Below are 26,219 nucleotides of genomic sequence, written 5' to 3'. Positions count from 1 at the left end.
GGTTCGACCACGTGCACGTCGACTTGGTGGGACCTCTGCCCCCCTCGCGGGGGTTCATCCCCCTCCTCACCATGGTGGACCGCACCACACAGTAGCCGGAGGCCGTCCCATTGGCGGCGACGTCTGCGGCTGATGTGGCGCAGGCCTTCATCGCCACTTGGGTTGCCCGGTACGGTGCCCCCTCGGACATCTCGTCCGACCACGGCCCCCAGTTCACCTCGGAGCTCTGGGGCGCGGTGGCGCAAGGGCTCGGCATAAAACTACACCGCACCAAGGCCTACCACCCCCAGGCCAATGGCCTGTGCGAGCGCTTTCATCGCTCGATGAAGGCCGCGCTCCGGGCCAGCCTCCGTGACGGCAGCTGGGCCGACAGGCTCCCCTGGGTCCTGCTGGGTCTCAGGACGGCGCCGAAGGATGACCTGCGCGTGTCCTCGGCGGAGCTGGTCTTTGGGCAACCACTGCGGGTACCGGGCGAATTTATCCCCGACTCCACGGCTCCTTGGTCCGCGGCGCAACAGTGCTCCACCCTGCAGGAGACCGCCCGGAGGTTTGCTCCGGTGCCGACGGCACACCACAGTTGCCCATCTTCCCACATCGCCCCGGAGCTTCGCACGGCGGGGTACGTCTTCGTCCGGCACGACGCCCACCGGGCACCACTGCGGCCCCCGTACGACGGGCCCTTCCGCATGCTGGAGACCGGGGACAAATATTTCACCGTCGATATCGGCGGTGCCCCGGATCGTATCTCCGTGGACCGCCTCAAGCCGGCCCACCTCGATCTGGACCATCCCCCGCAAGCAGCGCTGCCTCCGCTTCGAGGCCGCCCCCCGGCAGTCAGACCCCCGGCACCCCCCAGCCCCGCCGTCCCGCTACCCCCCAGCCCTGCACGCATCGCCATGGGGCGTTTCGGCCGGGTCATCCGGCTTCCCCACAAACTCACCCTTGAGGTGCACGGGAATTCTGGGGGGGCGCATGTGGCGGGCACAAGGGACAATAATTCCGCGCACCAGTGGGTGGCGCGAGCGTCCAGGCGGGGAACGAAAATGCATGCCCCGCCTTTCGACCGATCGGCCATGCCCGGGGGCAAGTTGTGGCCTCGGGACATATATGCGGGCTCTAAGCTCGAGCCCGCCGAGTGCTGAAGTGCGAGCTCTTAATAAAGACTCTTTGTTTGTACCAACGCGTTGTGGCCTACCTCTCTGGCAATCGAGTCGTGTGTGCACAGCACCACACTACATTATTATTACTAGGGCATGCCCGTACTATATATATATCTAAAATTATATCCCCCCCCCTCTATTTACATGAAATGGTTTGGTCCATTCGCAAAGCCAAAGCGAACGGCTTGCGAGTACGGTGACAATCCCCCCCCCCTCTATTTACATGAAATGGTTTGGTTCATTCGCAAAGCCAAAGCGAACGGCTTGCGAGTACGGTGACAATCCCCCCCCCCCCTCTATTTACATGAAATGGTTTGGTCCAAAGCGAACGGCTTGCGGAGTTTGGTAAAGAAATCGCCATAGCTCGGTAACTACTTCTCCGATTAATATGAAACCTTGAAAAGGCACATCCTCGGGTCCCCAGCAATATACCTGGCAAGTTTCAAGTATATCGGACCCGTGGTTGTCGAGAAACAGCGGTCACAGACAAACACACAGACACACAGACACACACACAGACACACACACAGAGATTACTGGAATTATAGATAGATTACTATTACGAAAACGATACTACTGAAACGATACACTACTGTATTAAGAAACCTGGGCTTGATTTGTCTGAAACGTTCCAAAGGTAAGGCATGAAGACGAAGGCCTACGTGTACCTTTTGTTGGAAGAGACATAACGCCGATGCTTTCGATATTTCATGATCATTTTAACAATCGGTTTGTTTGTGTTTCACACTGAATGAAAAGCGTAAAGGAAAAGCATGGCGATTGTGATATACGACAGGTTCGACAATATGTTAGACCTGAACGACATTGGAATCAAAATGGCAGAGTGTGGAGTCAGCAGTTGTACGACGTAATGGCATCAGACGTAATCACATCACCCTGTCATGTGACCAGATCCTCAGATCTGATTGGTATACGTTTGAGGGGACATACATATATACAGATGGACAAACACTGTTCTAAACTGCTTTGCCCTATGGGCTACGCCATAATAAATCTCCAAATTAATACATCCGGAACGATCGAACCTTGTTTGGGAAAAATCACGATTTTATCTATGACAACCTCACACGGAGTGATCCCCACATCTGTGCACAAAACGACTATCCACTGAGTTTAGAGTGTTATTTGATGGTTTTCAGTGGAATTAATGGTGGAGTTTTTGGTGGACGACACAACTTTCTTGCGACGACACGGCTGCTATTTTTTAAACGTCCTTAAAAGGGCAGAAATCCCGTGGGATTTTCCTTCCCTGGAAACGCCTCGTGGTAGACGCACGTTTGGCGTTTCCTTTGAGGATGCGTTTAGTTTTCATAGCCCCTCCCTTTGGGCGGGGCATCCCAGTCACGGAATTTCCATCAACCCTCAGAGTGAGTCACGTGACAATGATAAGACCAAGAAGATCATCACGTGCCAGAAACGTCCTCAAGTGTATGGTTGCTCAATGGATAATCATTTCTAAAAGGGGACCTGGAGCGACAAAATGTTTCCGCCTGAGAAGGTCTGGTCTAGTTTGGTTTAAACGGAGGAGAGGCAGAGCTCGATCGAGATTCAGAAGAAGACCTCACTTGATCAAGAGGAGAAGGAGCAGGAGAAGTAGGTCTAGGAAGAAGAAAGCGAGGAGAGTGAGGCACTCCAGGTCACGTAAGAGACGTGGGTCAAGGAGACAGAGATCTCGTTCGAGGAGATGGAGATCTCCTTCGAGGAGATGCAGTTCTCGCTCAAGGAAACGCTCCACTTTAAGAAGACGCTCCCACTCAAGGAGATGGAAATCTCGCTCAAGGAAATGCTCCCCTTTAAGAAGACGCTCCCAATCAAGGAGATGGAGATCTCGCTCAAAGAAACGCTCCCCTTTTGGAAGACGCTCCCACTCAAGGAGATGGAGATCTCGCTCAAGAAGAAGGAGATCTCGCTCAAGGAAATGCCCCCCTTTAAGAAGACAATCGCGCTCAAGGAGATGGAGATCTCGCTCAAGGAAACGCTCCCCTTTTAGAAGATGCTCCCACTCAAGGAGATGAAGATCTCGCTCAAGGAAATGCTCCCCTTTAAGAAGACGCTCCCACTCAAGGAGATGGAGATCTCGCTCAAGGAAATGCTCCCCTTTAAGAAGACGCTCCCACTCAAGGAGATGGAGATCTCGCTCAAGGAAATGCTCCCCTTTAAGAAGACGCTCCCACTTAAGGAGATGTAGATCTCGCTCAAGGAGAAGGAGATCTCGCTCAAGGAAATGCTCCCCTTTAAGAAGACACTCCCGCTCAAGGAGATGGAGATCTCGCTCAAGGAAACGCTCCCCTTTTAGAAGACACTCCCACTCAAGGAGATGGAGATCTCGCTCAAGGAAATGCTTCCCTTTAAGAAGACACTCCTGCTCAAGGAGATGTAGATCTCGCTCAAGGAAACGCTCCCCTTTTAGAAGATGCTCCCACTCAAGGAGATGGAGATCTCGCTCAAGAAGAAGGAGATCTCGCTCAAGGAAATGCTCCCCTTTAAGAAGACACTCCCGCTCAAGGAGATGTAGATCTCGCTCAAGGAAACGCTCCCCTTTTAGAAGACGCTCCCACTCAAGGAGATGTAGATCTCGCTCAAGGAGAAGGAGATCTCGCTCAAGGAAATGCTCCCCTTTAAGAAGACACTCCCGCTCAAGGAGATGGAGATCTCGCTCAAGGAAATGCTCCCCTTTTAGAAGACACTCCCACTCAAGGAGATGGAGATCTCGCTCAAGGAAATGCTTCCCTTTAAGAAGACACTCCTGCTCAAGGAGATGTAGATCTCGCTCAAGGAAACGCTCCCCTTTTAGAAGATGCTCCCACTCAAGGAGATGGAGATCTCGCTCAAGAAGAAGGAGATCTCGCTCAAGGAAATGCTCCCCTTTAAGAAGACACTCCCACTCAAGGAGATGGAGATCTCGCTCAAGGAAACGCTCCCCTTTTAGAAGACGCTCCCACTCAAGGAGATGGAGATCTCGCTCAAGGAAACGCTCCCCTTTTAGAAGACGCTCCCACTCAAGGAGATGGAGATCTCACTCAAGGAAATGCTCCCCTTTAAGAAGACGCTCCCACTCAAGGAGATGGAGATCTCGCTCAAGGAAATGCTCCCCTTTAAGAAGATGCTCCCACTCAAGGAGATGGAGATCTCGCTCAAGGAAATGCTCCCCTTTAAGAAGACGCTCCCACTCAAGGAGATGGAGATCTCGCTCAAGGAAACGCTCCCCTTTTAGAAGACGCTCCCACTCAAGTAGATGTAGATTTCCCTCAAGGAGAAGGATATCTCGCTCAAGGAAATGCTCCCCTTTTAGAAGACACTCCCGCTCAAGGAGATGGAGATCTCGCTCAAGGAAACGCTCCCCTTTTAGAAGACGCTCCCACTCAAGGAGATGGAGATCTCGCTCAAGGAAATGCTCCCCTTTAAGAAGATGCTCCCACTCAAGGAGATGGAGATCTCGCTCAAGGAAACGCTCCCCTTTAAGAAGACGCTCCCACTCAAGGAGATAGAGATCTCGCTCAAGGAAATGCTCCCCTTTAAGAAGACGCTCCCACTCAAGGAGATGGAGATCTCGCTCAAGGAGAAGGAGACCTCGCTCAAGGAGAAGGAGACCTCGCTCAAGGAGAATGAGACCTCGCTCAAGGAGAAGGAGACCTCGCTCAAGGAGAAGGAGACCTCGCTCAAAGAGATGGAGATCTCGCTCAAGGAAACGCTCCCCTTTAAGAAGACGCTCCCACTCAAGGAGATGGAGATCTCGCTCAAGGAAACGCTCCCCTTTAAGAAGACGCTCCCACTCAAGGAGATGGAGATCTCGCTCAAGGAGAAGGAGACCTCACTCAAGGAGAAGGAGACCTCGCTCAAGGAGAAGGAGACCTCACTCAAGGAGAAGGAGACCTCTCTCAAGGAGAAGGAGACCTCGCTCAAGGAGAAGGAGACCTCGCTCAAGGAGAAGGAGGCCTCGCTCAAGGAGAATCACCGCCTGAAGAAGACGCTCCACTCAAGTTGACTCAAGGAAGGCCAGATATTTGAAGATGAGAGATAAAAGACTAATAATATATTAAATGTATAATGCTTGTGTGAAAATTTTAATAAAAGACTGAAACAAAAACAAAAGAATGTTTTCTTTATCTTTCATGCCTCCGTCAGGCTTGACGTCGTCAGGCTTTGAGTACCAGTACTGGTAATTCCCTGTGTGTTGCAAGAGGCGACTAACAGGGTTTCCGGCAGGAAGGGCATCCGGCCGTAAAACATTGCTTCAAAAAGGGGACCACGGTGCCCAAAAAAGGCCAACCCCCGCTCTGCGGGGAAACATGGCCTCTAAAGGTGGTCTCTCGTCAGGTTGTCCGTCCGGCTGTCCGTCTGTCTGTCTGTCTGTCCGTGATAGGTTTTTGTTACCGCGATAACTTGAGAACGGCTGAAGGGATCTTAGTCAAACTTGGTGCAGGTATGTATAATGAGGTAAAGATTAACTGATTAGATTTTGGGGTAACGAGGTCAAAGGTCAAAGGTGAGTGGTCATGTTCGGTGAAAATCCTGTTACCATGATAACTTGTGAACCAGTGATGGGATTCTGACCAAATTTGGTACACTTATGTAGAATGATGTAAAGATGAATTGATTCGATTTTGGAGTCAAGAGGTCAAAGGTCAGTGGTCATGTCAGGTAAAAATGTGATAACTTGAGAACAGCTGAATGGATTTAAATCAAACTTGGTACAAATCTGTCATGTCGTGACGTCGAAGAGTGTTGTTCTAGTTTCTTCGTGTTCTTTGCTTAATGTGCGTAGAAGTTGAAAGATGAACTAAAGTCGATGAAAGTGAAGGGAAATGATTACATATGATCCTTATTGGGATTTCTCGATTCCCATCCTCCATCGAGTACGTGTCTAATTCCTCTTCTTCTTCTTCTTCTGTTGACTCTCAGGCCAAACTATACTTTATCCATTTTGTCTGAGAGCCCACAGTCTTTCAATTAGACTCTCACACACAAAAGGTTTGACCTCTCCAGGGTATAAATGTGTGGTATTGGGAGGTACATGAATATTAATGAATGTTCGTAAATTTCTGGATGTAAATACAACACCTGCACGTACCAGCGCGGAGCAATACAGACGTGACTCCATACACAGGAACACGTCAAATGAACCTGCAGAGCCAAAAGTTTCACACGCTCGACAGGTACGTCAAGAGAATACCTGTTATCGTTGTGGATCTGCAATGCACTCAGCCAATTACCCCAAATGCCCTGCAAAATATCTAAATTGGAAGCAGTGCGGTAAAAGTGTACATTTTGCTAAAGTATGTCGCAGTAAAGACACCAAATACCAAGTGCGTGAAGTGACTGTGCCAGATGTGACTGTTTTTTTTAGCATAAACACACATGCCTCTGAACAAATTGGAGGGAACCTGTTTTGTGACGTTCTCTTTGCACACCTGATGGGCAGGTATGCTCATCTAAATTTCTGGTGGACACGGGTTCAGTAGTTTCAATACTTCCAGAGTCTACCTACCTGGAGCATTTCAAGAGAGCACTTCTTACAGAACCAAAATTACACTTGGTGACCTACCTGAAAAAAATCAATCAGTGTGGTTGGTTGTCTTCACGTACAGGTGCGACACAACTATATTTCTGTGCCTGCTGATTTCTTCATTGTGCCTTCTGGAACACCTATACTTGGCATGGACCTTTTTACAGCTCTCGGACTGCATATTGTTAATGGATGTGTTAGTCCTGCATCAGTGAGTGCTAAGTACCTCTGTTTATCAAACATCGGCTTGTCGGACATCTAATCCTAACTCCATTGGAACTCATCAGACTCCTGCTGAACTTCTCCATGGACGTGCACTGCACACCGAGTTGCACCTTGGAGACCGTCAAACCAGCGTACCTGCTGCAAGACACGAGAATGTGAGATGTTGCGTTCAACAGAAAAAAGGGAAGTCCAAACGATACACAGACAAGCACTGGGGAGTAAAACCTTCCACCTTTCAATGTGGTTCTTTTGTGCGAGTTCGGAAACCTGGACTTCACAAGAAAGGACAAACCAAGTTTACCCAACCCCTCAAGATCATTGAACAGAGAGGTCCTGCTACCTCCAGACTCTCTGATGGGAAAGTGTGGAATGCAATTCATCTCGCACCTGCAATTCAGACCCCAAATGGACTTGCTGCTGAAGGTTTGACAGGTTTTGAGGATTATAGGGCACATAACCCTGTCCAACAAATGCCCCCACAAGTTATTACTCCAGGTGTTCGTCGTGGGACCAGACATCGTCGGGCTCTTGAATGGACCAAGGACTTTATCCATATGACATGTTTACCTTCAATTGCATGCTTACTATGTGAGGAGCGATGATGAGGAGATGGCAGGACCACGAACATGCAACAGGCAGACAAGAACAGGCAGGATGACCTCCTTGAAGCTCTCCACTCTTTTAGCACACTCCTCTGGTTCGACTCGGGCACACTCAACTCCCCGAAAGGATGACATCTCAAGGTGTTCAAAGGATATTGGAAGCGCCTAAGCTCAATTTGGAGGGTCATATCAAAAGGGGTTGAATACTTATTAACTGAAGACATTTCAGCTTTTCATTTTTAATTATTTTGTAAGAATTTCTAAAAACAAAATTCCACTTTGAAATTATGGGGTATTATGTGTAGATTAGTGACCAAAAAAATCTAAATTTAAACCATTTTATGTCTTGGTTGAGGTAAAGTCTTGGTCGAGGTGAAGCCTTGATCGACCCAAGTATGTCTATTAATTACGTACTGTTTGAACTGAATTGACAGTGACGTCTATTAATTAAGTAGTAGAAGCACCCGCTCCCTACTGGAGCCACCAGGTGGGTCATGTTATTATCTTTATGTTTACTAGGGCGTGCCCGTACGTGGGTGCAAAAAAACATGCGTGCAAACAACAACAACAAAAAAAAACTTTGAAACCACGTGGCAGTAACGACCACAGAACCCCCCCCCCCCCTCTATTTACATGAAATGGTTTGGTCTTCGCAAAGCCAAAGCGAACGGCTTGCGAGTACGGTAGAACCCCCCCCCCCTCTATTTACATGAAATGGTTTGGTCCATTCGCAAAGCCAAAGCGAACGGCTTGCGAGTACGGTGACCATACCTTGGGAACCACTTGTCCGATTAATTTCAAACCTTGAAAAGGCACATCCTCGGGTCCCCAGCAATATACCTGGCAAGTTTCAAGTATATCGGACCCGTGGTTGTCGAGAAACAGCGGTCACAGACACACAGACACACACACATACACACACACATACACACAGAGATTACTGGAATTATAGATAGACTAGGGCATGCCCGTACTATATATATATCTAAAATTATATCCCCCCCCTCTATTTACATGAAATGGTTTGGTCCATTCGCAAAGCCAAAGCGAACGGCTTGCGAGTACGGTGACAATCCCCCCCCCTCTATTTACATGAAATGGTTTGGTCCATTCGCAAAGCCAAAGCGAACGGCTTGCGAGTACGGTGACAATCCCCCCCCCCTCTATTTACATGAAATGGTTTGGTCCATTCGCAAAGCCAAAGCGAACGGCTTGCGAGTACGGTGACAATCCCCCCCCTCTATTTACATGAAATGGTTTGGTCCATTCGCAAAGCCAAAGCGAACGGCTTGCGAGTACGGTGACAATCCCCCCCCCCTCTATTTACATGAAATGGTTTGGTTCATTCGCAAAGCCAAAGCGAACGGCTTGCGAGTACGGTGACAATCCCCCCCCTCTATTTACATGAAATGGTTTGGTCCATTCACAAAGCCAAAGCGAACGGCTTGCGGAGTTTGGTAAATAAATCGCCATAGCTCGGTAACTACTTGTCCGATTAATATGAAACCTTGAAAAGGCACATCCTCGGGTCCCCAGCAATATACCTGGCAAGTTTCAAGTATATCGGACCCGTGGTTGTCGAGAAACAGCGGTCACAGACAAACGACACACACACACATACACACACACACACACACACAGAGATTACTGGAATTATAGATAGATTAACAATATCATAGCAGAGTACCCACCCGATGGGCAATCTTATTCCAAGAGTGCAACACGTTCTTCTGACGCATCCCTTTATTAGCGCTGAGGAAGCGCCTCTAGCGAATGACTTCCAGCCAGTGTAACGCGAATTCCTGTCACAGGAATTCTGAGATCATATAAGTGTGACGTGGCAGTTCCTGATTGGTTCGTGTTGGGGAACCCCTTCTCGCTGCCGACGTGACGTAAATTCGCGCACGCGCACTGGTGAAGCGCGAGATTCGGCCCAAGGTTCTTATTATTATTATTATTATTTTTGTATACAAGATCGAGGCTCGAACCATGATCGAGGCTCGAAATTCCATGCCCGAACCTCAGCGCAATCCAAGAGGATTCACTTGTTTGGGTGGTGTATAGGCAGGCAACAGACAGCCTCGAGGGCCTCGCTGGTTACATATATTAACTAGGGTTGCATACTGCTTATATATGTGAAACATGTGAAAACATGCATACTGCTTATGTGCATATATAATACATCGTGGTGTATAGCTCGGATAATTCCAATTTCACCCACCTACCCCCCAAAGGAAGAAAATAACAAAATAGGAGAATTTTTTTTTTTTTTCAAAACTTGATGGAATCAAACGAAACTTGCACATGCACAATGTGGGTGGCCTCATGAATCCCTGAAAGTTTCAGCTTTCTCGGCAAAATCCTCTTCGAGATGATACATACATATACATAAATACAAACATACATACACATACCCACATATACATGCATACCACATAGATATATACACACACAAATACATACGAGTACATACACATACATACATACATACTACATACATACATAGATACATACGAGTACATACACATACATACATACATACTACATACATACATAGATACATACACAAGAGAGCCAGTCAGACAGACAGGCAGACAACCACACAGCCAGACAAACAGACAAATAAACAAACAAGCCAGACAGACAGACAATCACAGACAGACAAACAGACAGACAGACACACAGACAGACAGACAAATAAACAAACAGACAGACAAAGAAACAACACAGACAGATAAATAAACAAACAAGACAGACAAACAGCCATACAGACAAATAAACAGACAGACAAATAAGCAAACAAGACAGACAAACAAAGACAGACAGCCATGTAGACAGACGGACAAGCAGACAAATAAACAAACAAGCCAGACAGACAAACACACAGATAGACAAACAGCCCTACAGACAGACAAACAAACAAGATAGACAGACAAATAAACAAACAAGACAGACAGACAAATACAGACAGACAAACAGCCGTACAGACAAATAAATAAAGACAGACAGACAAACAGCCCCACAGACAGACAAACAAGATAGACAGACAAAGAAAAACAAGAAACAAGAAAAACAAACAAAGAAAGACAAAGAAACAAGGCAGCCAGACAAACAGCCATACAGACAAATAAACAGACAAACCCAAATGCAATACCTTCTCCTCTGGCGAGGGTAAAAATGTTTCAACCAAATTTGTTATGTATAACATTCCATCATGTAGACACTTGATAGGTCAATTTTTTGAAATTGCTGTTTCCATGGCAACTATTGTTTATTTGTATTTGGCAAGTATCTGCGATGCACAAAATCTTCCTTCAGAGAACCGATCATTGAAGCCGACAGGAAACGCATCAGTGCTGACGTCAGTTGCTCTTCTTCCAAGCTTCCGGGGGAACGTGTGCATCGCTCTTGGACCTATCACGACCCATCTTGCCGAATCGCTTCTCCTTCGGACCTTTCTTCTCATTTACCGACACGGATCCCAAGCCGACGCGTCCGGCAGCCCCGGCCGGGTAAGAGCGAAACCCACGGGCTGCTCGTCTCGCCAGCGGATCGTCGGGGCTCGCAGAGCAGCGAGTGGCGCCGCGCTCTAGGAAAGTCCGTGGCCTTGAGGCCTAGCCGAAGCAAACTTTAAAAAACATTACGTCCATTGAAGGAAATCTGCTGCGATGGGGAAGGTCCTTTCGAAGGTTTTCGGCAACAAGGAGATGCGCCTCTTGATGCTTGGCCTGGATGCGGCTGGAAAGACGACCATTCTGTACAAGCTCAAGCTCGACCAGCAGGTCACGACCATTCCCACCGTCGGCTTCAACGTAGAGACGGTGACCTACAAGAACGTCAGGTTCAACGTGTGGGACGTCGGTGGACAGGACAAGATCCGCCCGCTCTGGCGACATTACTACACCGGCACGCAGGGCCTGGTCTTCGTCGTCGACTGCGCCGATCGTGATCGGATCGACGAGGCGAAACAAGAGTTGCAGCGAATCATCAATGACCGGGAGATGCGAGACGCCATCATCCTGGTGTTTGCCAACAAGCAGGACCTTCCTGATGCCATGAAGCCCCATGAGGTGCAGGAAAAACTGGGCTTAACGCGTTTAAGAGACCGCAACTGGTATGTGCAGCCCTCGTGTGCAAACACCGGTGACGGTCTCAGTGAAGGCCTCACTTGGCTCACATCAAACTACAAAGCATGAGGTTTATCATGCCCTATTTCAAGTGGACACTGGTGATGGTCTTGGTGAAGACCTCACTTCAATCTATAGAGATGAGGTTTATCGTGTCCTTTTACAGGTGGACACGGTGATGGTCTTGGTGAAGACCTCACATCAAACTATAGAGATGAGGTTTATCGTGCCCTATTTCAGGTGGACACTGGTGATGGTCTCAGTGAAAACCTCACTTGGCTCACATCAAACTATAGAGATGAGGTTTATCATGCCCTAATACAGGTGGACACTGGTGATGGTCTTGGTGAAGACCTCACATCAAACTATAGAGATGAGGTTTATCATGCCCTATTTCAGGTAGACACTGGTGATGGTCTCGGTGAAGACCTCACATAAAACTATAGAGATGAGGTTTATCATGCCCTATTTCAGGTGGACACTGGTGATGGTCTTGGTGAAGACCTCACTTCAATCTATAGAGATGAGGTTTATCATGCCCTATTTCAGGTGGACACTGGTGATGGTCTCAGTGAAGACCTCACTTGGCTCACATCAAACTATAGAGATGAGGTTTATCATGCCCTATTTCAGGTGGACACTGGTGATGGTCTTGGTGAAGACCTCACTTCAAACTATAGAGATGAGGTTTATCATGCCCTATTTCAGGTGGACACTGGTGATGGTCTCAGTGAAAACCTCACTTGGCTCACATCAAACTATAGAGATGAGGTTTATCATGCCCTACTACAGGTGGACACTGGTGATGGTCTTGGTGAAGACCTCACATCAAACTATAGAGATGAGGTTTATCATGCCCTATTTCAGGTAGACACTGGTGATGGTCTCGGTGAAGACCTCACATAAAACTATAGAGATGAGGTTTATCATGCCCTATTTCAGGTGGACACTGGTGATGGTCTTGGTGAAGACCTCACTTCAATCTATAGAGATGAGGTTTATCATGCCCTATTTCAGGTGGACACTGGTGATGGTCTCAGTGAAGACCTCACTTGGCTCACATCAAACTATAGAGATGAGGTTTATCATGCCCTATTTCAGGTGGACACTGGTGATGGTCTTGGTGAAGACCTCACATCAAACTATAGAGATGAGGTTTATCATGCCCTATTTCAGGTGGACACTGGTGATGGTCTTGGTGAAGACCTCACTTCAAACTATAGAGATGAGGTTTATCATGCCCTATTTCAGGTAGACACTGGCGATGGTCTCGGTCAAGACCTCACAAACTATAGAGATGAGGTTTATCATGCCCTATTTCAGGTAGACACTGGCGATGGTCTCGGTGAAGACCTCACTTGGCTCACATCAAACTATAGAGATGAGGTTTATCATGCCCTAATACAGGTGGACACTGGTGATGGTCTTGGTGAAGACCTCACTTGGCTCACATCAAACTATAGAGATGAGGTTTATCATGCCCTAATACAGGTGGACACTGGTGATGGTCTCGGTGAAGACCTCACTTGGCTCACATCAAACTATAGAGATGAGGTTTATCATGCCCTACTTCAGGTGGACATTGCTTCGTTTAAACCTCCATCAGCTGCTAGCTTTAATATGGACTTGAATATTGGTACACGTGGATCAATGTTGACCGATCGCCCATCATTTCTGGCATTTTTTCTGCTATTATTATAACTGATGTTCGTCGTCGTTACTTCTGGCAATGTTTCGGGCTCTGCAACGACCGTTGGTCAATAGTGGGTGGAGGGGTTCAAGATCCACGACTCCGCAATTCGATTTTGTGGACCAGGTTAGTGTATAAATTTATAATTTGTTTAGGGTGCCAGCGATTACTGATTGACTCGATTGGCAAAAGCCATCGAGTGATCGAGGGATCTTTAACGTCGTCCACCAACGACCAACTTAACGTCTTGGCCAAAGGATGGTGCTCTCGTCGATTCAATGCCCGCATGTCGAGCATCAGGATGATGGCTTCTTGTCGGCCTGGGAATCGACCCCAGGTGAATGCGCTACCTCTGCATCACTCCATCGGACAAAACTTATGTTTTATGACACCGAGCTGATGGATTTGCACGTTTTTCTTTTCAAATTGTCCTCTGCTTTTTATTTTGTAATTTGGGATGTGGTGGATGGGGAGAAAGGAAGGGGATCTTACATTTTTTTTTTTTGACAGCCATATCTGAAATTGCTTTCTCTTCTTCGGTCTTGTCTTGGGTGCAAGGTCGGTCGGTTATTTCGCGATGCCGATGATCGAATTATCAAGAGTGGTAATTTAGACTTGAAGCTTTTATACAATGTTTTGGAGGTTGCACTCTTATAGCGAGAGACTCTTCATCTGGTCAATCCAATGTGGTTTCACTGATGACGTATTCGGCAAGTCAAAAATCATAGGCCATGATATTTTCACCCGAGGGGAGACGTCTCTAAATCTTGTGAATGACAGGTTAGACTTTCGAGGTTAATCTGCCTTAAAAAAATGCACTGCAAGTTGCTCAAGTTCAACAAGTTGTTCAACTGCAAGTTCCTGAAAAGGACAAGCGAGAGGTCATGTACAAGTGCAGTTTCCATAGCAAGGTGTTACCGTCGGATGTACATCCTACATCTTGAAGCCCGTACAGTAAATACTGGGCATGAGTCCTTGAAAATATCGGAAGAAAGCCGATGGTTCTCGGCTTCACATCCATTTAGCTTCTGATGTTTGAGGCCATTTATTTATTTATTTATTTATTATGTATGTATGCATGGGGAATGGGGTTTTGTCCAGTGTATGCACAAAATGCAATCATCACATGAACATTTTCCCTGTTTTTTTTTTTCTTCCACTTGTACATCCAATAAAATTGCTGGTATTTTGGAAATCATGACTTCATAGGCTTTAAAAAAAAAAAAAATTAATAGAATATGCAATCTAGCATTGACCAGTCATCCCACATGGATGATGCCCTATTGCTTCCTCCTTGTGGAGTATAGGCCATGAACACATTATGGAAGACTGCGCAGCCCCAGCTCCACAAAGGCAGAGCACAACATCTTAGACGGTGAGGGGTCTTTGGGTCGCTCCCCGGCAATCCATCGGCTATCTCTGCTGCAAGCCTGCCTGTTCAAGCAGAACCAACAGGGGCTAATCAACAACTTATATGGACAAATAACCCGTCCGGTACAGCTCAAGGGTTTATTTGTTTTTAGCCTTAACGTTTACCCCCACCTCAGGCCAGTATCGGGGTGAGAAGCAGAGGAAGAACCAGGTTGGAACCTCTGCGTAGGTCCAACAACTGTTAAATGTCAATTTTGAGATTTTATATGGTTTCGGAAGAGAGCAAAGTATTTCCGGGACCAAGTATATGAGAGCAGTTTACTTGCTTCCCCTTGGCTTTTCTCAGGCAGCAGCACAACTTGGACGCTGGGCAGGATATTGTCATGTGTGACTGTCATGCTCCACAGCAGGTGAACTCCTCATTGGGGATCGTGAATCTCCAAGTAGAAGAAAGCACAGAGTTACGCTTTGCCTTGTGTACAATCTTTTATACAACCATCTAGACCAAAGCAAGAGAAGAATTACATGGAGCAAAGGTAAAACAGCAGGACAATAACTTACAGATGTATCACTGCAGAAGAGGAGCCAATGCAGATGAAGAGTGGGAACAAGGTCTCAACAGGTGTAAAGCTCAAGATATAAATGGGTAAGACCCAGATGTGGCAATGGGCAGTACACTTGAAATCCTTAAGTGAGTAGCTCGAGACGCTAAACTCAGGAAGATAGACAGGCAAAATAAGAGAGGGATTAAAGAAGAGATGACCATTCAGCTTAGACTTGTGAAGGAGGTAGTGGCTGGCTGAGGTCAGTTTTGAGAGCAGACTTGGAGGTGTAATGGCTAGAGTGTCCTCTCCATATCTAGGAAGCTGGTGGGTTGAGCCCCCACCCCCTTCATCCCCTCATGTCGTATCAAAGACAAAAAAAAAAATGGTACACGCTGCTTCCTTGATCTATGTCCAGCATTTAAAAGAAAAGAACAAACAACCATAGGTTGTTATGAAATAATCTTCATGATTGAAGGAAGTAGACTAACCAGAAGAAGAAGAAGACAAGGTTTTATTCATATTGCTGATTGGCTTGGGAGTTCCAGCAACCATTGCTTTGCTGGAGGCTGACCAACAACATGCATTTTAAAGGCCATTTTCCCTGCTAGAGCGGGGGTTAGCCTTGCGGTCCCCATGACAATCTTCTCCATTTTGCCCTATTTTCTGCATCTCTCCTTGTTAACCCCCTTGCCCGCATTTCTTCTTCCACCATCTTTAGCCAAGTCTTTCTCGGTCTTCCGCGTCCTCTACTTCCTTCTACATTCATTTCCATCACTCTTCTCAACCAGTCACTTTCATCCTTCCTCAACACATGACCAAACCATCTCAACCTGTTCCTCTTCACAGCATCAATCACAGGCTCTATTCCCATCATCTTTCGCAATTCATCATTTGTCTTCCTCTCTCTCAACGATACTCCGCACATCCGTCGAACCATTCGCATTTCCACCCTTTCTAACCTTCGTTGCTGCTCTACGTTCATTACCCATGTCTCGCTCCCATAAATCATAACACTTCTCACACATGCAGCATACACCTTTCCCTTCAGCTTCAACGACACTCCCCTCATCATCAGCACGCCACTCAGTTCCCGAAACTTCTTCCATGCACATCTCACTCGAGCAACCGTTGCCGAGTCTGATCCACCTTCTCCATTCAGCATGTCTCCGAGGTAGCAAAATGTTTTCACACCTTCCAGCTTCACGCCGTCTCCAAGATCCAACTCAACATCTCCTCCATCTGCAGCTCCCTCTGTGCACACCTTACACTTGAATGTAGCTGCCACACTGGTTAATGACCCTCTCAGACCACTACATTTTTGATGAACCCACTCAGCACACATTGTACATTGAATGGAGTTCACTCCGACACCCTTCCTACACACAGCACAGGGCCACTTCCCAGTTCTTTCCACCTCACCACATGCTTTACCACTTGCCATCACCTTCGTCTTTCCGATATTCACCTTCAGACCTTTTGTCTCCATACATTCCTTCCACGTGTTCATCTTTTCCTTCAGTCCATCCATACTTTCCGCAATCAACACCAGATCATCTGCATACAACTCCCACGGTAAACCCTCCTTTACGTTCTGAGCCAGCACCTCCATCACAGCTACAAATAGTAGTGGACTTAGTACCGACCCCTGATGCACTCCCACCTTCACCTCAAACTCACCACTGTTCCCGTCCTTCGTCCTTACAGCTGTGCGTGCTCTTTTGTACATTGCCATCACTACTCTGATCAACCATTCCTCCACTCCTAACTTCCTCAATGCCCATGTCAATACTTTGCGTGGTACCCTATCGAATGCTTTCTCCAGATCAACAAACCCAAGAAACAACTTCCTCCTCTTCTCCATGTACTTCTCCTGCAACTGCCTCTCAATGTTGTGCTGGAGGCTGACCGACGAAATGAATTGGGGGATTTGCCAGCTGGTTCTTATTGAGGGACAAAGCAAGAGTTTGGGCTTCCTGATATCAAGATATTCTAGAATCCAGATCAATGACCAATTGTTTTGATTTAACAACCTGTATAAACGATGATCATCATGGGCCTGGATGTTAGCAAGCATCACGAGTCCACAAGTCGGGTGTCAAATCGATCCTATCAACTACAGACCAGTGAACTTATGTCCAATCACAAGCAAAGTTTTTTTCTTTGCCGTTTTCAAAGAGCCGCTCTCTCATCAGTTTGGACACTGTTTGCACTCTGCTGCTTTCTTTCAGCAATGGTTGAAGACGATCTCAAATAAGAGGTCGTAGTATATATCGTGGGCCTTTGACAGTCTGGCATCCTGCTTTGCTTGCCATGCTCTCTGCCTGTGGAATAAAAGGCCGTCTGGATTTCTGATTGCCTCAACTCACTCACACGGTCAGCGTGTTGCTATCAATGGAACCCACTCCTCTGCAAGTGAAGGCTTAGAGGTAGGGTGTTTGGACCAGTTTTCCTCAATAAATGACCTCTCCCTCTCTGCCTTTTTGCAGATGACACCACATTGTGTCATTGAGTAGTCCATCCCACTGCAAAGCAGCCTGCAACTGCATCACTCTGTGCTGAACAGGAAGTGATTATATGCTGGTCTGATAAATGGAAAATGCCCTCCCATTTTGGAAAATCTCTCTCACCTTGTTGCTCCAGAAGAATCAAACCAAGTTGTCCATTTCCACGATGGCAATTCAAAGCTTGTCCCCAAAGCCAGCTGAAGGATTGGTATCCTCCGTCGATCAAAGCCTTTCCTTGAAAAGTCAGAGCTACTCACAGGCCTTTGCTTACAGCTCAATGAGGTACTGCTCTCCTCTATGGGTTGGTACACCAGCATCATGTCTCTCCTACATTCTGTGGAATCTAAAGTTTACAACATTATTGCAATCTCCTTGACAAAGCCGAAGTACAAGATTTGCTGTTCTCACACTGCAGACTTGTTGGTGACCTCTGTTTTTTTTTTTTTTTTTTAAACCACTTCTATGGTGGAGTTCCTGCTCTTTAACAGCTCTCTGAGCCACCTCAGCAACTCCAGAATGTACACATTCTTCCAGTAATCCAGTGCTGGTTTACCCTCAAAAATCTCGGCTGGATGCACACCTCGACTCATTTGTTTTTGCTTCTCCCATCTTTGGAACCACCTCCCATTGGCTGTTCTTCCTCACTCTTCCCTCCATGGTTTCAAGCAGGCAATGCAGCACTGCCACCTCATGTCATCCCCATCCAGACTCATGGATCTTTATTACCCTTCCTAACCCAAATCCCCTTATTTGGTGGTTTCAGTGTTTCCTCCACTTCTTTCTTTGTTTCTCTCTCTATCCTGGTTGTGCCCAATTGTTGTTCTGCAACTCCACTGTCAAATCTAGCTTTATCTTCCATGAGCCTCAGTCGTGTAGAGGGAAAAAAATGTTGAGGGTTGCGGATGAATGGCAGAACTCACACCTTCTCTGCATCCCCCTTTTACCAATAAACACGAGCTCTCCAAATCTGTAAGCAAAACCATTGTGAAGGGTAATACAACACAACATGCATTTTAAGGCCATGTTCCCTGCTAGAGCGGGGGTTAGCCTTGCGGTCCCCATGACAATCTTCTCCATTTTGCCCTATTTTCTGCATCTCTCCTTGTTAACCCCCTTGCCCGCATTTCTTCTTCCACCATCTTTAGCCAAGTCTTTCTTGGTCTTCCCCGTCCTCTACTTCCTTCTACATTAACTTCCATCACTCTTCTCAACCAGTCACTTTCATCCTTCCTCAATACATGACCATACCATCTCAACCTGTTCCTCTTCACAGCATCAATCACAGGCAATATTCCCATCATCTTTCGCAATTCATCATTTGTCTTCCTCTCTCTCAACGATACTCCGCACATCCATCGAACCATTCGCATTTTCACCCTTTCCAGCCTTCGTTGCTGCTCTACGTTCATTACCCATGTCTCGCTCCCATAAATCATAACACTTCTCACACATGCAGCATACACCTTTCCCTTCAGCTTCAGCGACACTCTCCTCCTCATCAGCACGCCACTCAGTTCCCGAAACTTCTTCCATGCACATCTCACTCGAGCAACCGTTGCCGAGTCTGATCCACCTTCTCCATTCAGCATGTCTCCGAGGTAGCAAAATGTTGTGAAGGGTAATCTGAAACGAAAATCCAATATACAGACGTAACGACATCAGCATCCACATGTTACACTCAAAGATGTGCACAAACCTGCTCAGTCCATTAAGAGGCAAAGAAAATTAAAAACTTTAATAGCACTAATATCTGGGACAATGTGCAATTGATATCAGATGGTAATAGACATACCAACGAGTGGGCGAACAGCAGGTTTTTGAACCAACGTTGTTAAAAAGCTAATGACTGATATTGACTAATTTTTCTCGTCTTGTTGCAATGACAAACCCCCCCCCCCCCCCCCCCAAAAAAAACCCATTTCCTCACTTGACAATTTAAACTAACCAAATCACCCTTATTTTATTTTTCACTTAGGCCACAGACTTGCTGATCAACCTGTACATCATTAACTCAAGACACCCAAAATGATCACAATCAACACCGTACCGACTTATGTGCCGTCAACAAGTCGAATGATGCGAGAGACAACCTGCACAAAAATAAAAACAACTTCATAAATGGCCCAAAAATCATTGAGCAAACATCTCACAGCGAGAAATAAACTGCGCAAACAGTGCTGTACTTGTGAAAATATATTCGTCGCAGAGCGAGTATGGTGGATAAACTCCAATCAATCACTTATGGTGAAAGCTTAACAAACCTATTGAGAATGGGCCTTTACATTTTGCTAACATGCAGATTTAACGAGTTTAATTTGTACATAAAAGATGTGATGGGGATATTTCAATCCATCCATATGACGGTCCTTTGCTATAGTCATGTGTTGCCTTCCATGTTGCTCAAAGGACAAGTTGAAATTTCCACCAAGTCAAAACAAAAGGCATTATTAAACCCATTCGCCTATCGTTTGGACTGTCAATACGGCACAATAATCCACATTAACGGAGAGTCGAACGGCAGAGAGGAAATGCTAGCAACCAAAATGCACGTCAACGGGGCATTGCCAAAATTAGAAGGAAACAGACTTCAACACATAAAAATAAAAGGTTAAGCCATGAATACAAACCACCACAATGACCTTTAACTCTGGGGTGGTGGTGGTGGTGGAAGATTGAAGGTGGACAAGCCCATGGCCATGCTGCCTAGGAGGTTGGAAAACTGTGTAGCGGGATCTGAAGGTGGTGGGGGTGGGGCATACATCACGCTGGTGCCAGGGGGAGGTGGGGGAGGTGGTGGGGCATTTGGGGGTAAAGGTGGTTGTGTGGGAGGTGGTGGAATAGGCGCAGAGGGAGTGGGTCCTGGAGGTGGTGGTGGAGGAAGTGGAGGGTTCGTGGCCTGCTGCCAAGGTGGGAGACTGGTGTTCATATCTGAAAACAACAGTCACCAATAATTATCAGTGTCTGATGAAGAATCATGATAATGCCAAATACAACAACACGACATCCAAAAGGTGGTCTCCCCTATAAAGAGTGCAATCAATCAATCTATGCATATATGAAAGGTATGGTCTTTGACACCAAAATACAGTTCAGACAGTCAGAGTGAAGAGACTACACAAATTATAAAACAAGATAAGACTGGTTTAAAGCGCCGATCTCTGGCCAGAATGGTCTCTGGGTGGGGGACAGGGGAATGGCTGTTGATACACAGTCACGTGAAAAAGTAAGTACACCCCATATAAAGTTTTGATCGGGTCTCATGTGAATACACTGCCTTGCGGAAGCTAGGAGCGATCAAGTAGTATGTCTTTTGAGGTTGTATATAGTGATTGGTTGTCAACAACTCAAATTTAATTAGCATAGTATTTACATGTGCACCTGTTATTAAAGAAATGCTTCACACAGGTTTATTCATCACACTTCCGTGTTCATACCTCGAGTGAGTATGTTACACTGCCTGCGTTTTCCTCAGAGAGATCAAGTAATATGTTTTGTTGAGGTTGTATATCGTGATTTGTTAACTCAAATTTAATCATAGTGTTCACACGTGCGCCTGTTATTACAAGACGAGTGGGGCACCCGTGGGAAACACACGGCCATAGATATGTATGACAATTGGACATCGTGAGTTCAATTCTGCACATTCAATTTTCCAAAATGGGCACTACCACTTCATCAGATCCAGAAATAATGTAATCTACACAATTTATTCACTTCACCTCCACTCCTTTCAACCCCTCTCCTCCCTCACTTCTCTCTCTCAAACTCCTCCTCACTTCTCTCTCTCAAACTCCTCCTCACTTCTCTCTCAAACTCCTCCTCACTTCTCTCTCTCAAACTCCTCCTCACTTCTCTCTCTCAAACTCCTCCTCACTTCTCTCGCTCAAACTCCTCCTCACTTCTCTCGCTCAAACTCCTCCTCACTTCTCTCTCTCAAACTCCTCCTCACTTCTCTCTCTCTCAAAGTCCTCCTCACTTCTCTCAAACTCCTCCTCACTTCTCTCTCTCTCAAACTCCTCCTCACTTCTCTCTCTCTCAAACTCCTCCTCACTTCTCTCTCTCTCAAACTCCTCCTCACTTCTCTCTCTCTCAAACTCCTCCTCACTTCTCTCTCTCAAGCTCCTCCTCACTTCTCTCTCTCAAACTCCTCCACACTTCTCTCAAACTCCTCCTCACTTCTCTCAAACTCCTCCTCACTTCTCTCTCTCCACCCCACACTCTCCATCCCCCCTCACGTCTCCCTATCTTCCTCTCCAACCCCTCACTGCACACACTGCACAGGGGAGGGCATCATACAGAGGCGAGGAATAGAGGATCGCACACAGGGGAGCGGAATAGAGGATCGCACACAGGGGAGAGGGAGGGTAGGGTGAAAAGTGACACTTCTACCTTGACTTGATTGACTTGAGAGGGAGGGTGGAGAACCCACCTTGACTGACTTACTTCTATTGTTCATTTTTGAACTTTAAAACATTGAATACACTTTGCTTTACAAATGCAAAATTAATTAAAACCAAAGTTATTATTTAATTAATATTGTATTCCAGATTTAGCCTACATTATTACGTACATTTTTTTTTGACGTACTGTATTGTTTAATTACATAGTAGGAAAAGATCAGACTCGCCATAAACAAACTCTGTATATATACCCCAGGAATATGGAAAAATATAATTACACTATGGTTCAATCCCTCACTTTAGTATTCAGTCACTGTACTTTTACTAAGTAATATTATAAATAACTAATTTCTAGTAGGGAACCCCACCCTACCTCCTCCCCAATCCCATTCTCCAACCCTCTCCCCTCTCCCCATCCCCACATCGCTTCCGACTAGACACAATCAAAATGGCTATGAGAATACATTTCACAGATTTTCTCACCTTTAGCTGAAACTGAGACTTAAACCATCCTAGCGACTATGAAAAATGAAATCAGATGGTGAATTCGAGTCGAGATAAAGCCGTAAGGGAGTCTCATTGGATTTTATATTACTTTCATCTCATTCAAAATGTATTTTGTTCTATAAACGGTAACTTTCGTCCAATTTTATTCCCGTTTTTTTGCAACCGAATCTAAAACCAATCCTTAGCGACTATGGAAAATGAAATCAGATATCGAATTAGAGTTTAGGTAAAACCGTGAGAGAGTCAGAAAGCGCAAGCCAAACAAAGGAGGCCTCAGAGGTATGCGGAGCAAACAAAATGGTGGAGATTTATTTTTGAAGCCCCTCCCTGAATGGGTGTAGCCACTCCCTCAAAGGGGGAAGCCACACCCATGAATGGACAGCCACCAGAGGGACACACTGAAGCAGAGTATTATTACCCTCGCCAGAGAAGATGGTATTGCATTTGAGTCTTTGTTTGTCGTTTGTCCGCACAGAATAAATATGATTTTCTCCGCAACCATTGGTCCGATTGACAGGAAATTTTCACCATAGGTGCAACTCCACCTGTATAATTTTTTAATGATAATTATGACATAGCTAATGTGGTTCGGCCGCAATCTTGGAAAAAAGGCAAAAAACTTTGCATCTCTATATCTCCGAAAGCGCTGAATAGAAAAAATTGAGACATGGCTCATTGTAAAGAACTCTCCATGGGGAATAAAATGTTTTTTTTGTTTTTTTGTTAAATGTTAATGATGATGTCATAGGTGCCTCCATTATGACGTCATAATTCGACAAGTACAAAACTTCATCCGATCAAGATGAAATTTCTTGAGCGTCATGTAGGCATAAATTGGTGGAGAAAATAAAAATGATGATGTCATCGGTCACGTGGTTTGGTCGCCATCTTGGAAAAACCGAAAAAATGTGCACCTCCACATCTCCGAAAGCACTGCATAGAAAAAAATTGAGAATTTTTTCAATTTTGAGAAATTGATTGAAAGAGGAGAAATCGAGACATTGAAAAAAGAACTCTCCATGGGGAATAAAATATGTTAATGATGATGTCATAGGTGCCTCCATTATGACGTCATAATTCGACAAGTACAAAACTTCATCCGATCAAGATGAAATTTCTCTAGCATCATCCAGGGATAAATTGGTGGAGAAAAAACAAGAAACTGACGTTATCGGTAACATGGTTCGGCTGTCGTATTTGTTTTAACACAAAAGCCAAAAAAAAAAAAAACACTGAAAGCATGTCCTGGCGAGGGTCTGCAGTCTTTGATTGCTCTTTCTTGTTGTGATTGCTTTACATGGGCTTATTATAACACTTATGTTCCTATTTTTTTTTTTATGGCTGTGTTCACTTGTTTGGAACACTTGTGTTCTGGTTTATTACAACACGTGTGTGTCAACACTTGTGTTGTAACAATTATGTTCAGGCCTCGTCAGTATGTTACTTACATTCTGCCTGCGTTTTCCCCTGAGGGAACGAGTATTGTGTATGTTTGAGGTCATATTATTTAAGCTAATAACGGAAACTGTATCGTCAGACCTCCGCATTTGCGGATCTTGTGTATTCGTGGTTCACAACATGTGACCTGTTTCGTTCATTCAGTACGTTCATTCAGGATGTGGCAGGACAGACATTTATTGAGCTAAGGGCCTCCTCAGGAAATGCCACATGTGTTCAAAGATAAGAGATATCAGGTGAGCAAAGGCCACTTTAAAAGTCTAGGCAGTGTCGTTTGGGCTCATTGAGCCTTTGTCGGCAGTACACCTAGGCCCAAAAAGATGGCATCTGTGATCTCAACTTCCGGAGTTATGGGCTAAATAGTGATCAATGGGACAGACAAGGCTCCTTAGTTGCTTTTAGCAACCCCTTTAAAGAAAATCTGAAATGCAATAAAAACTGCTCCTCCAGAGTATGGGTTGGGCAATGGGTTGGCTGTTAAAGTTGGCAAGAAAAACTTTTCAGCTTCTGAAACCCAAACTGCACCAGAAATGGGAATTTCAGCAGAGTCTGTCATATCTGAAGGGGCCGAGTAGGCGAAGACGCTCAAGCAAAATCATCTGCACATGTCTGGGAGAACATTAGATGATGCCTCATGAAAGGAGTCGGCTATCCTCCAATGCTAAAATAACTAGAGAAATAATAAGACATATTACACCGCATTGTCTTGAAAAAGAAAAAGGATATGGGCGTGGTCTACGAGCGGCAAATTTGATTGGTTGTGATGATGTAAAATGCCGTAATATACTGTCCACTGTGAAACGGAAGGGTTTTGAAGGCTTCAAAAAGGGGATTTTTGTTCTACAGTATTCAAGTAGACCTATATTAATAAAATAAAATAAAGGTTTTAAAGGGCATATACATTTTTTGGGGAAATTTTCCTGACGTTGATGCAGCATCTTTTACGCCACCTTATTTAACATGTTATATTAGTTATTTGTGCCTGTTTGTGTCCTTTATGAAGTCCTTAAAAACTAAGTTTCCTGTCCAGAATTATTTTCAATTTTGTTTGACTGCCAAACAGACAGTAAAAATATTATCTCACTCCTCTTTGCCAATGCGCAATCGGAACTAATTCAGAGCCAAAGTACTGCAAAACTACAGGCTCGTTTTCCAATTTCTGGTCCAAATACAACATTCAATTGAAACTAATTGGTTCCTATATCATATATTAGCTGAGGTACCCGGCTTCGCCCAGGTTGAATAAGAATAATACAAATATATGATGAAAAGAACATGTATATTTTAGAGCAATATCACAGTACATTTCCTACATGACGTTTTTTCAATTTTCAATTTCTCAAAACCTCTGGGTATACAACATTACTGGTTTTCTTACTTGGTGCCAAGACATAAAGATTGCTTGGTTTTCCAACCGTCGAGCAGCCCACGTACAGCTGGCCATGGGCAAACACTTGTTCTGTGAAGTTCAGGCCGACAACCTTCATTGATTGCCCCTGCGCCAGAAATATGTCTTGAAATATTCGTGAAATAGGTTGTTGACCTTTTGGCCTATGTTAACCTCAAAAATAATTTGTGGTTTAATTCAGTGATCTGATATGCAAATCCTCTTCAAATTTCAAGTCAATTAGATGAAAATTGACGATTTTAGAAATTTGGCCCATATTGATATTTTCACCTTTAGACCTCAAAAATAATTGGTGGTTGAATTAGGTGACCCGATATGCAAATCCTATCCAAATTTCAAGTCAATTGGATGAAAATGTAAGATTTTAAAAACTTCACCTTAAGTTGTTGACCTTTGGCCTATGTTTACTTTTTGGCCTATGCTGACCTCAAAAAGAATTGGTGGTTCAATTTCAGTGACCTGATATGCAAATCCTCTTCACATTTCAAGTCAATCAGATGAAAGTTGAGGATTTTAGAAATTTGAAATTGTTGTTGACTTTTGGCCTATGTTGCTCTTTTGGCCTATGGTGATCTCAAAAATAGTTGTTGGTTGAATTCAGTTTGCTGATATGTAAATCCCATTCAAATTTCAAGTGAAAAAAAACAAAAACAAACACCTTTAGAGGCCATTTTTCCCCGCAAAGCGGGGGTTGG

The 26,219-nt window shown here is 45.3% G+C and overlaps 2 protein-coding genes across 3 annotated transcripts in view; one reads left to right on the top strand and one right to left on the bottom strand.

Moving 5' to 3' along the window:
* Positions 1–10,884: 10,884 nt before the first annotated feature.
* Positions 10,885–14,523, top strand: LOC137426916 (ADP-ribosylation factor 6-like). Its single transcript, XM_078778877.1, has 2 exons — positions 10,885–12,115; positions 12,434–14,523. The coding sequence occupies exon 1, from the start codon at positions 11,183–11,185 to the stop codon at positions 11,708–11,710; it is 528 nt and encodes a 175-aa protein (XP_078635003.1). The 5' UTR covers positions 10,885–11,182; the 3' UTR covers positions 11,711–12,115; positions 12,434–14,523.
* A 4,936-nt stretch (positions 14,524–19,459) lies between these two features.
* The window catches only part of SF1 (splicing factor 1), a 92,002-nt gene continuing 85,242 nt past the window's right edge, over positions 19,460–26,219 (bottom strand). For both annotated transcript variants that reach the window (XM_068115922.2, XM_068115924.2), the window contains exon 13: positions 19,460–20,679. In XM_068115922.2, the coding sequence (XP_067972023.2) occupies positions 20,393–20,679 (287 nt within the window). In that variant the 3' untranslated portion in view covers positions 19,460–20,392. The remainder of the gene's footprint in view (positions 20,680–26,219) is intronic.

Source organism: Myxine glutinosa, chromosome 5 (assembly GCF_964187855.1).
Source record: "Myxine glutinosa chromosome 5, kmMyxGlut1.1, whole genome shotgun sequence".
NCBI classification, from domain to species: domain Eukaryota; kingdom Metazoa; phylum Chordata; class Myxini; order Myxiniformes; family Myxinidae; genus Myxine; species Myxine glutinosa.
This window is presented reverse-complemented; position numbering and strand designations above follow the sequence as displayed.